Source organism: Acanthaster planci, linkage group LG07, assembly GCF_054643075.1.
Source record: "Acanthaster planci isolate LZ-2023a linkage group LG07, COTS_SCS, whole genome shotgun sequence".
In the NCBI taxonomy this organism is placed as follows: domain Eukaryota; kingdom Metazoa; phylum Echinodermata; class Asteroidea; order Valvatida; family Acanthasteridae; genus Acanthaster; species Acanthaster planci.
The window spans coordinates 15547402-15558590 of NC_141783.1; the positions used below are offsets into that span (position 1 = coordinate 15547402).

At 40.5% G+C, this 11189-nt stretch overlaps 2 protein-coding genes across 5 annotated transcripts; both read left to right on the plus strand.

Moving 5' to 3' along the window:
• Positions 1-722: 722 nt before the first annotated feature.
• LOC110980266 (lipopolysaccharide-induced tumor necrosis factor-alpha factor homolog) lies at positions 723-3368 on the plus strand. 3 transcript variants are annotated; one of them, XM_087139501.1, is made up of 4 exons: positions 723-1136; positions 1354-1434; positions 1774-2041; positions 2473-3368. In XM_087139501.1, exons 2-4 carry the CDS (start codon positions 1371-1373, stop codon positions 2576-2578), a joined length of 438 nt encoding a protein of 145 aa, XP_086995627.1. In that variant the 5' UTR covers positions 723-1136; positions 1354-1370; the 3' UTR covers positions 2579-3368. The 3 variants fall into 3 exon arrangements, with proteins under 3 accessions (XP_086995627.1, XP_086995626.1, XP_086995625.1); XM_087139499.1 differs by having other exon boundaries at positions 724-1136; positions 1774-2040; positions 2461-3368; XM_087139500.1 differs by having other exon boundaries at positions 723-1434; positions 1774-2040; positions 2461-3368.
• Positions 3369-5899: 2531 nt separating this feature from the next.
• LOC110980188 (lipopolysaccharide-induced tumor necrosis factor-alpha factor homolog) lies at positions 5900-10738 on the plus strand. Of its 2 annotated transcripts, XM_022236604.2 has the most exons (5): positions 5900-6142; positions 7831-7896; positions 8461-8536; positions 8775-9045; positions 9799-10738. In XM_022236604.2, exons 3-5 carry the CDS (start codon positions 8473-8475, stop codon positions 9926-9928), a joined length of 465 nt encoding a protein of 154 aa, XP_022092296.2. In that variant the 5' UTR covers positions 5900-6142; positions 7831-7896; positions 8461-8472; the 3' UTR covers positions 9929-10738. The 2 variants fall into 2 exon arrangements, with proteins under 2 accessions (XP_022092296.2, XP_022092295.2); XM_022236603.2 differs by lacking the exon at positions 7831-7896 and having other exon boundaries at positions 5960-6142.
• The last annotated feature ends 451 nt before the right edge of the window (positions 10739-11189 follow it).

Below are 11189 nucleotides of genomic sequence, written 5' to 3' on the forward strand. Positions count from 1 at the left end.
ATATTCTATCTCGTTCAAACGACTTATTATCTCGTTTAAACGACTTACTATCTCGATAAAACCACATTGTTATCTCGCTCAAACGACTTGGTATCTCGTTTAAACGACTTACGTGTAGATATCTCGGATAAACGAGATAAAATATTTTTTCGCGTTGGCAGCAATACGCTTCCGTTGTGAAAAATACTTCCCACGTTATGAAGACTTAAAGTTGAAGTGAGAAATGAGATCACGAAAAACCCAATCAAAAATCAAGCATGGGATCACGGACGTATATAAAAAAAACCTGGACTTGCAACGCCTTTGTATGAAAAAGAAGCCAACCAGCGGCCATTTTACCGAGCCGAATACAAAGGCGTGGGTTGGCTCCCTACTATTGACGTCAGGAAGAACAAAGGCGGGCATTACCAGGAAAGCTTTGTATTCGGCTCGGTAAAATGGCTGCGAGTGGATTCAATGACTCTATAAGCTGATTAAGGGCATTGCGAGTCCAGATTTTATTATACACGTCCGTGCATGGGATATTCAGGCTCCCCCCGGTATTTCACCCCCCCCCACCATGATCTGACGTTTGAGTTGACGTATACCTGGTGACATGGTTACACGCATTGCCATCAATGGGCAGTCATTGGTCTTTTTGTCATAGCACAGCAAAATGGTACACGCATGAATGCACTTCTCCCAACGCCCACATTGTTGACAAAAAATGCATCAACGTCACAGCAACGGTGTCCCCGAGCTAACTTGAGTCAGAGTAACCATCAAGTGCCTAGTAGAATTTTACCCGAATTTTTGTTATCAGTTACTTTACTCTGAATGCGGGCTTGCTTTAATGGAAGGGAGACTGGGAAACTATGGCATGGGCTTGCGTCACCTAATTGGTGAAAGGGCTAAATTGAATGAGCTTGTAGTCAATGGAATACAAAGACTGATCTTTAAAGGCCTAAGACAAGTCTATCTGCTCTTGCCTATGAAGGACGGTCCGATCGATACAGACCTGTTAAGTGACTGAGTATACAAGTGATGCGTTATACATGTACATGTACAAGTCCATTTAGTGAATGCACCTGCGCCTTGGAATATTAGACTCACTCCGTCCATGAAGGGATTTGCAGGCCGACATCCCGCTTGCGACGGTAAGAAAATCTGGCATTATTGTGTGTAAACATGTTAGAACAATTTTAGCAAAAGATTGAGTGTTAGTTCAAACACTCCCTCCGTCAAAATACCAAATTACAGCGACCCTCTTTTCAAGGTGGTGAGACGAAAGTCCTCCTACCTTTTCAGGGAGGAATAAGATCGTTCTTGCCAACTTGCGTCATGTGTTAGTGATCTACTTTTCATCTTGAACAGCATATTAAGGTTTAATAATGGAAGCAAAAGCAGGCGCACTCGGGGCACCTCCTCCCTATGCTGCAAGTCTGGGACAACCAGGTAAGTAACTATTTCCTTGTCTTTCAATCGACGATAGTCAAAATGTAGCCTGCCATTCATATTGAGAGAGTGTGCGTCTAGTGGCAAAATTTGGAATCTCGTGTTTGTTAACGACGCGGGTCGATAGATGTATTCGCTTTAGAGTTGCGTTTAGATGGGGAAATGATAAAACAGTATATTGTGTATTGAAAGGAAAAGAGAGCGCCCATCTTGGAGGGAACTCTAAGGATGTGTTCATTTACTGTTAAATTTATGCTATGATAAATGGTTGACATCACATTTCATCGCAATGTTTCTGTTATACAACACTGAGTCAATGATCAATTTGCCCAATGGCAGGCCAACCGGAACCGGCCTGGCAGGACCCGGCTGCCCCACCACCGCCGGTGATAGCTCAGCCTGGTCAGACCACCGTAATGGTACAGCAACCGCCGCCCGTGCCGCAACCACAATCGGTGGTCGTTACCACCGCGACCATGCCGATGAGAATGTCCCAATTCCCCGCCAACGTCCAGTGTCCTAACTGTCGCAACACCGTCACGACAAACACCCACCAGGAGAACGGAACCTTGGTGTGGCTGACTGCCTTGATACTGCTCTTGATGGGGTGAGTGCTGTATGAAACACATCGAGACAAGTGCAAGAGACAAGCCCGATTTCATGATCTCTCAGCCAGGAAAGATTTCTTTTCCAATTTTGTGCGGGCCATTACTGGTGTCAATCAGTCAGACTGATTTGAAATCAGACATCTGTGTTACATATTCTCCTCAAAGCATGAAGATCGAAACCTCGAGTTGGTTCTTTTCACAATGTTAGAGGAAGCCTCGTTCCTGCTTTAGTTTCTTCCTCGTAACCACTTGCTGTAGCTTAAATTGCAAACTCAGAGGAACTAGAGCATGCAGTCGTAGATTCTACAGCCGATAACTTACGTACGATCTCGCCAATTCGCCAATTATCTCGCCAATTATCTCGCCAAAACGTAGGCCAAGTTCAGCCCTAGTCTTTTGCTTATTTTCTGTCTCTTCTGTCTCTGGCTAGGATGCTGCCTCATCCCTTTCTGCATTCCGGCTCTGAAGGACACGATCCACACCTGTCCCATCTGCCAATTCACCATCGGCAAACACACCCAGATCTGATCGGATAATCGTTTGGCCGTGAAAAATTGATGAAAATCTTAACTTAAGCTTGATCTCACTTTTATTTCAACGTCTTCCTTTTAAACTCAACTTTATGTGCCTGGTTTCAAGTCCACAGAATCGATTCAAGTGGAAGCCTTCATTTTTGAAATAAAATGTCTATACAAACATGTTAACCGTTTTCTTGTGATTTACAGGCTCAACCTTGTCAGAATAATAGTAGAGAATATAACAGTCGTGGAAGTAATTTCCCGTTACTTACACCTGATGCATAAAAAGCCCCGTTTTCTGGCGTAACTTTCCTTGCTCTTGAGACAGCTTCAAAAGTTAATTTTCGATATCTGAGAAATGTAAATACTCATTTTTTATGAAATTGATATGCACTTTGCATAAGCCTTCGTACTTAAAGAAACATTTTAAAGTTGCAAAACGATCTCACTATATCTCACTATTATGTATCATATTCGTATAATTTTGGAGGTGTTATGATTGCTGTGTAGATGTACGGATCTAAGAATTTTACTGAAACGTGGTTAAGCTTCAGATCTTGTAACTTACATGAAAAAGCAATGTAAAAGTATGGTTGATAAAATGAAAGTGGCATGAAGTGGCACTTTTTATACAGTTTTATCACAATAGTAGCTCCACACATTTTAATAAACAAGTCACGGGCTAAACGTGTGGGAAAAAGTGGGGACAAAAACGTGTTTAAACTCTAAACATTGTTTTGACAGTGTATAGGTATTCCTTATTGGATTAACTGTACACATTTGTAGAAATAAACGAGAAGATCCTAAAGCACTTGTTTCTGAAAGTATTATGTTCCGGAGGTGTAAGACTTGTAGACGCTGTAGAAAAACTAAATTAATCTTTCACAGAGGGGGGGTACAATCAGGAGGTTTGCTTTAAAGGATGGGCGGCCCAGGTGCTAGGAATGCGCTGGACGCGTTGGGAGTTGTCAATTCGAAATGACATGTCATGAGAAGTCAATTCGAATCTCACCTAAGCAAAGGGCCACGCATGTGTAACTTTTTAAATGCATTTCTTGTATCTGTTTCTGTCAATTTTGTTGTGCCATTCCAAGTGCGTATTGGTGTCTTTTTATTTGTATTACTTTGACAATTTAATATATTTATAAGCGAAAGTGTGATGTCATCCCCAGACGTTATTACGGACGGTTTTTGGCATGACCTTTGGATACTTCGCTGTCCTAAATGTGGGGGGTGTTTTGGGGTGATATGTTGTTTCAGTTCTTGACAGTGAACTGAAACAACATATCACAAAGTGATAGTGCAAAGGTTTCTCTTTCTTGCAAATATTGCCAGTCTAAGGAACAGAAAACCTCCGAAACGAACAGTCGTTGTCTTCCTGGAATATAGCAGAGCAAGTACACACCCATAATGTCCAGGAAAACATGAAAAAAGGGATAAGTGCCACCTCCAATGAAAATCAACCGCAAAGAATTGTTAAATAGTTGCACTTAAAGTATTTTCCACTTAAAATTTTATTTTTTCATATTTGTTTTCCGCTATGGGATGTAATGCATATGTATCCATTGCTACAGCTTGATGGTGCTGGACATATGTGCATTTTGGTATAGAAATTCCCACTATCAATGACAGTATGCCCAATATCATCACTTGTCAGTAACTAAACTTTCTAAATTCGAAAGAATGGAAACTTCAGGGATGTTTCAGATTGATAGACACTCCGAGTTTCGGTTGTTTGAAAAAGGGACATCTTCCGTGGAAACTCGGGTGAAGTCTCAATCAATTCGACTGATTACATTTCACTCAAATTCGTCTTGTCCTTCATATAGTGCATTGTCGCTCTTTGGAATTCGCACAGCTACATCTAGCAAGCAGCAAGAAATGAGACGGAGGGGTACCCCCAACAACATGTCCCATCGCCATACTCACTCTAGAATAGTGTTACCTAACACATACCCATGCCTGAAAAGCATTCTTTAGATTGCAGTGGAACAATGACCAACACAAAACTGGGGAGGGGTTCTCTTGGTCTCATATCTTGCTTCATATGCAGACAGCATTTTCTGTATGCATGATGTCATCAATCTGTATATAGGTTTCATCCTGGGCAACATACCTCATATCCAGCACGATTGGTGGCAAAGGGGGACCTCCAAATGTGATGCACAAGCTATATACCCTAAGGCTGTTGTGCCTACTGCGCCCCCCCCCCGGAAATCTGAAAGGAATTTCTAAGATTTCGTCAACACAAAAGAAGACACAATAGAGGGGTCCCTTTTGCCACATATCGCACATCAAATGTACCTCACACCATGGAGGAATTCCTCCATGCTCACACTAAGTGTTACTAGGCTGATTATCAACAAGGACACCATTACGTTGGGTTGCATTAGGTTCTGCTCTCAATGATTGGGCAGTATTGTATTGATTGTAATTCGTCTAATGCTTGACCAATTGTGACGGTTCTGCGTAAACATTGAGGAGGCATAAAGCGCTGGTGCATACATGTACTGTACATGGCAAATAAGCCGCATGGAACAGGATGTAAAGTCATGATGTACATGTAAACATGGTGTAAACACCGACCAATGCTGTCCGCTGCTATTTTTGTCAATCATCCATTTTGTACGTTATATATCTTTGCGCACGGTGCAAATTGTGATATAATGCTTTTGCCAGCACCCGAAAGAACATGCTTTTATCTCTTTGTGAGGCACGCCTTATAAGTCACTCAGTGTGATTTTTAAAAACAAATTCACTGAGATACTGTGACCATTTTAAAAAATCGATATGGCCCATATTCCCGTTCATGCGTTATTATCAAATTGAAATGCTCAATTTTGCGTCAGCTATTGACCTAACAATTCAATTCAAAACGAGCTATGTTTAGCAAACTATATTAATTAGTGAAGACACAACATTATTCATACTAATTAGTTTTTTACTCATTGTTGATTTTCGTTGAAACAAAAACGGGCGGAAATATTGACAGATTCAGACGTTTCAGGTAAAGTTTACCAATCTGATAAAAACAAATTAAAGTCAGCGTAGGAATGATTACAAAATATTGCCGTAACGCTGCGAAATGAAATTGAAAATTCGGTAAAAATCTTTTGAAACATATACTCTGAGATAATCACTTCTTTACCTTTTTATATCGATCAACATGAACTTTTAACCAACGCCACACTGTTTCTAATTGATAGATGGGCAGTAAACCAACAGGAAATTGAGGGAAGTATCTGCCACTGGGGGGGGGGTACTCTACTCCCTTTCCTCCGCCAATGACTCTGCAGTTGATCGTTACCCTGAATCGTATCTCCCGGATGCACAGCGACTTGATGAGCAAGTCTAATTTTGACCCGCCCAGAAGAACAGGCTCTTTCGTCATTGCACGCTGGCTGTTACATAACGGCTTTAGCTTGAGTAAACATGGACTGAGAGAGATAGAAAGAACGAAACATCAAAGGTAGCAACTATATAGCATGTACATGTATAGCAGGATAGCAACTGACAGCTTACACACAAGTTGTACAGGGCCAGGGCTACTACGCGCCAAGGGCTAACTATCAACTGGACGGGGTAAGAGATTTTCCTTCAAATTTGTACAAAATGTTTTGGGAACAGTGGTGAAATTAGTGTACATGTACACAAATAATGAATGCAGAGGACTGGACCGATAAAGGCCATGCAGGTGGATGGATGGAGCGTGACGTACATATAACTTACGGTTCGGAGTATATTATTTATATACGCCTGCATGATTTTATCAACATAAAACTGAGGGGTGCTGTGTTCCTTACTCTATGACGAAAAATGATAAGCAAACTACAATCGTGCACCTCCCCGTCTCGTTTATGTCAAGGAATAGCTCCATGATGGGTCTCATGGTTACCCAAAAAGCTATGAGGCTCACGTTACGGAAAGAACGTTACACCGTGACTCCACTTCAGCAGTTGTGTACGAACTCTGTGGGGTTGGGGAGTCAAGACAATTTTCTAAGAGTTTTCGTAACAAAATTGGAAAATAATCATGGTCAGACCCAGATTCATTTCTTTTCAACATTTATGAAACGACTGGCCTTCATTGAGATGGCATATGATGTAAAAAGTGGAGACAAGATGCAACATTCTTTCCAGTTTGCCTTTCTTGGCACAATTGCAGAATACCCCGCCACTTACCTTGCCCACCTCGTAGCCGCGGATGCAACATTCTTTCCACTTTGCCTTTCTTTCTTTCCAAACCTGTCCCCTCGCTATGACCCCCCTTCTCTCGCTAAAATAAATTCCCTAAAAATAAACAACTTGTGAGGTTTATGACCTTCCAAAACTGCAGTGATCACGGATGGCTCCATATTGGTCCTGATCGGTTGATCTTTGCATGTTAGTTGAGCTCAATGCAGCATTTGTAAGCCTTGCAATTCCGTCATCAGCCAGTCACCTCTCCTTTCACCGCCCCCATTCACATTGGCCTATTTGATACACTTTGTGAAAGTTTTTCTGTAGAGTAATATTATGTGGAAAATAAAGTGAACCGAACTGAATGGAAGATTGTTACCCAAAGCGAAGCAAAGTTGGGCGTTACAGATCCCGCCCAAAATTTACACGATGGTTATCCAAATCTACTCTGCAGTCCCTGCCCTATGTTCGTATACGCTTGTTTACTCGCCTATACAGTAACGAATCAAACCAGTTAAAACAAATAATAGATAGTCGACTTTTGTTCATTCGAATACACTTACTGAAATACAGAAAATTACAAATAACTTTTAACTGTGTTGATAATAAAATAAATACTCCACAAGCTGCTTGCGGACATGTTTGTAACCTAACAGCAGTAACCTCAAATTTAACCAATATTTCGTTTTCTGTTTCCTGTATTCTCTGTTATACAATCCCAGTTGTAGCATGAAAAAATCTTTCCACGTTAAAACTTCGATAAGCCTTGGACGACCTGGCGGCACCACTCAAGTCTGCATTCCTGTTCCGTTCTTTTGTAAATCCTTCAGTTGTCCAAGTTTACCCACGCATGTACTGCTTGAATATACTGCACAGACCTATTTCTCCTGATGTACTCGAAACCATGAAACTAAACATTATCCATGGAATTGTTTGTTGCATGGAACTGTAGTTGTAGCCGGTGTAATACTTTCGAATGAACCTGTAACGGAAGCTCTTCTTATAGTCTACTCGTTGCATTTCCTAATACTCTGGTTTTCCCTTAATATATATATATATATATATATATGTTATGTATTTGGCTAATGCCAGTTTTAGATTATGCAAGAACAAGCATTTTATTGTGTTTCCCGTCGAAACATTGCTATGGTTTCAACTGTAAGTTTGACTGTATCATGAAATGTATATGTTAGTAGGCCTACAGAACGGAATTCATCATTCCAATTCCTATTTGTTTTAAACAATTTAAATTGTGTGTGAGATTTCAGGAAATTTAGGCACGGTTGCTGTGATGTCATGCAGGCACGATACTGCTCAGTTTGTGGGTATTTCTTTTCAAATTGTGAAATTTAATTTAGCTGGTGAATATCAATTAGGCCTATGGGAAAGCGTTAGTCATTGGCTTATGTCTGTATTTAGGCAACAAGGAATCGCCGAAGAAAAGGAAATGGTAATTTTTGAGCAGCATCGAGGTTTCCTCCCACAGTTTTGCTCCTGCATGTTATAGATATTTATATGGACGCAAAAAAACCCAAAAGCACAATAATACCTTTTAAAATATGAACATTCATATCGAAATCCAAATTTATAGCGCACATAGGCTTTGCTTGAAGATAAATTCGCCGTTAGTGCACAAAGGGTAAAAGTTTTAACAGTTAATATTTGGAGTATAACGACCAAGCATTTCTTATCATGGATTCCATTTTTGAATTCCATATTAAGATCTGAATCGGGATGGAATTACAGACCAAGGATCCCAACTCCAACCCACCCGCTGTTGGTGAACAAGTGCCTGGAGGTATGCAATGATATATCGTAAAAATTGTTTCATGATAATGATGGTATTGGTTGCAACTGAGAGAAATTCCAAGCTGAATGACACGAGTTTTTGCGATTTTTCGATCCCTGTAAGGCTTTGACTTTGACCAAAATAGTACATGCTGGAAAAATGGAGCATAGTGCGAAACACGAATTTTCACACTAGTCCCCAGAAACATTAAGCTCACTGAAATTGATCACAAGCATTCTCTCTGTAGCTTACCCAATACAGCAACCATGGCAACCCACTGCTTATCCAACCCAACCTCAGCCGCAGGCTGCCGGGCAACCGCCGCCCGCGCCAGCCGGCCAGACCGTGGTGACAGCCCAGCCCGTGGGAACGACCTACGTCACCATGCCCATGCAGGTGTTCTCTCCAGAACCCAGGGCCATGCAGTGCACCAACTGCGGGAAAAACATCACCACCGAGACCCGAAAAGCGAACGGCGCTGCAGTCTGGGTGGTAGTCGGATGGATATGCCTCATGACGTAAGTGGCCCTTCCAGGAACTAAGGCAAAATGCTTATACCTCTGTAGACCTTTGACAGTGCGTTCGATTTGGATGCTTCCATATTTATTTGAACAGATAAAATCAGAGAAAACGTGTTTTCGTTAGAGGTGCTCTTCAAAAAAAAGTACCTGCAATAAATTTTTGTAAGAAAACAAATTTCTGCAGCTCTATACTCTTGTTCGATGAATGAAAGTGATTATTCATCCCTATAGGTTTAAATACATTGAAAAGTGTATGCTTTTCTAGACAACAGAGAGTGCAATTGCTGCGATTTCATCCATGGAAGACGTAGTTCAGTACTTGTAGGCCCTACACAGGTTTTTCTGTTCAAGTTGTGAACCCTGAATTTACTCACTGAATGCATTTCGGGGAAAGGATTGGTTACTTGCTTATTGATGAATTTAGCATGACAATGAATCACCACAGAGAAGAGGAAATGTTGGCCAGTAAAACCTTTCAAAGTGCAGATTTGTTTTGGCACGAACCAATGTAACATACTCTCTAAATGCACAATTCCCTTTGAAGTAGTGAAAACAAACTCAAAATGAGGTTAATTTGGATGCATTATGGACGTTAATAGAAAAAAGAAGTTTCATCGCAGCTGCTCCCTGTGTGTTGAAATTTGTAGCAGACTGACACAGCCTTGCACAACTTTGAGCTATAATCGACATTATAAAGTTGTCAACATTGCTCACAAATTGAAGTTTAAACCTCAGATCATTTTTTTTCAGGATTTGGTGTTGCATGTGGCCCTTCGCCTTTATCCCACTCTGCATGCCGAGCCTGAAGGACACCATTCACAGCTGCCCTGAGTGCAAGTTCATTCTAGGAAAGCACTCACCAGGCGGAGCCAGTCTCTGAAAGCTTGGAACTGGGGCCAATTCTTAACATAGGGGATCATCTCAACGAATCCAGTTTTTAATTGCGTTTTCTTTGCGGGTGTTAAATTTGTTGAAAGAAGAACTTGGGTTTCTTCGTGTAAGTTAATGATTTATATGATCCAGTTCGTATATTCGGGGTTATTTACTCGCATTTCGTTAACAATTTAAAAACCAATCTTCAGAATGTGCCACGACTGATGTGTTCCATCATAAGGGTTTGGGAAGCGGAAACCGTCGTTCTGTGAATGCGCAAAGCGGTCCAAAAGTGTTGTCTGAGGAAACTTATTAGTGGACTTAAAGAGGAATGTGAAGATGTTTGAAGGTTTTGGTTTATTATATTTTTAATTTGATTTTCCAAATAACGATCAAAAACGAGAAGTGTAACTTTTACGGAGTGGAAGCTAAAAGTGACTTTTTCGATGTTGTATATTTCAGAGTGAAAGAGTTGCTAAGCAATTTTGACCAGTCGCTCATGGCGGCTTTCCTTGACGTGTTTGTACTTGTGTTCTTTTCGTGTTTTGTATTTACACATTTAATAGTAGTAGGCCTAATCTGACAAAGGTTTCTCAAGGGAATTTTTCCCAATTTTATTTTCATGACAGAAAATTTTCCTGAAGTTTTTAGAATGTATCTCCCGATTTCAAAGTCGGTGTGAGTATCACAGTTTTTTAGATTTATAATTGAATGGAAGTATCATCATTTAGAATTGTTGCCTTCATTTATAGAGAACAATTCTTGAAACCCTGTTTGTTTCTTGCAGAGTGTGTTGAAGTGTAAAGTTCTTAGGAGCTAGTAGTGATCGTCTTTTTATACTAGAGCTATTGTCCCGTCGACGAATGTTTTAACAGCGATCAGGCAGTTTTTACATAAAAAGAAAAAATCCCTTATGTCTGGAGATATATTGTTCTCTACTATAAATAAAGTAGCAAAATTCAGTTTTACGTGTATATTGGATTTTTTGGCATGAAAAGTCGATGGCTAGATGTTTGAGACACAACATATGTGCACCTGTCGATAGAACTAATACCATTTTTATTGGCTTTTATATTTACATATTTCCGTAACTAACCGGGTATACGCCTTAAAACCGCTCTACTTTTGACCATTTAGATAATTCACAATAAATGTACATGTACACAATATCCGAAATGAAAATGCTATGCCTAACCTTAACTGTTTTACAGAGTTACGTTTATGTTCACGTAAAACAAGCACTAGGATTAGTAGTGTTGGTGGGAACG

What these genes read in the sequence shown, in the direction of transcription:
- LOC110980266 (XM_087139500.1), top strand. Translation starts at nt 1,371, where the DNA reads ATGGAAGCAAAAGCAGGCGCACTCGGGGCACCTCCTCCCTATGCTGCA. An exon ending in TGCAAGTCTGGGACAACCAG is followed by an intron (nt 1,435 to 1,773) that starts GTAAGTAACTAT and finishes GCCCAATGGCAG; the next exon opens with GCCAACCGGAACCGGCCTGG. An exon ending in CTTGATACTGCTCTTGATGG is followed by an intron (nt 2,041 to 2,460) that starts GGTGAGTGCTGT and finishes TCTGTCTCTTCT; the next exon opens with GTCTCTGGCTAGGATGCTGC.
- LOC110980188 (XM_022236604.2), top strand. Translation starts at nt 8,473, where the DNA reads ATGGAATTACAGACCAAGGATCCCAACTCCAACCCACCCGCTGTTGGT. An exon ending in TGGTGAACAAGTGCCTGGAG is followed by an intron (nt 8,537 to 8,774) that starts GTATGCAATGAT and finishes TTCTCTCTGTAG; the next exon opens with CTTACCCAATACAGCAACCA. An exon ending in GGATGGATATGCCTCATGAC is followed by an intron (nt 9,046 to 9,798) that starts GTAAGTGGCCCT and finishes ATTTTTTTTCAG; the next exon opens with GATTTGGTGTTGCATGTGGC.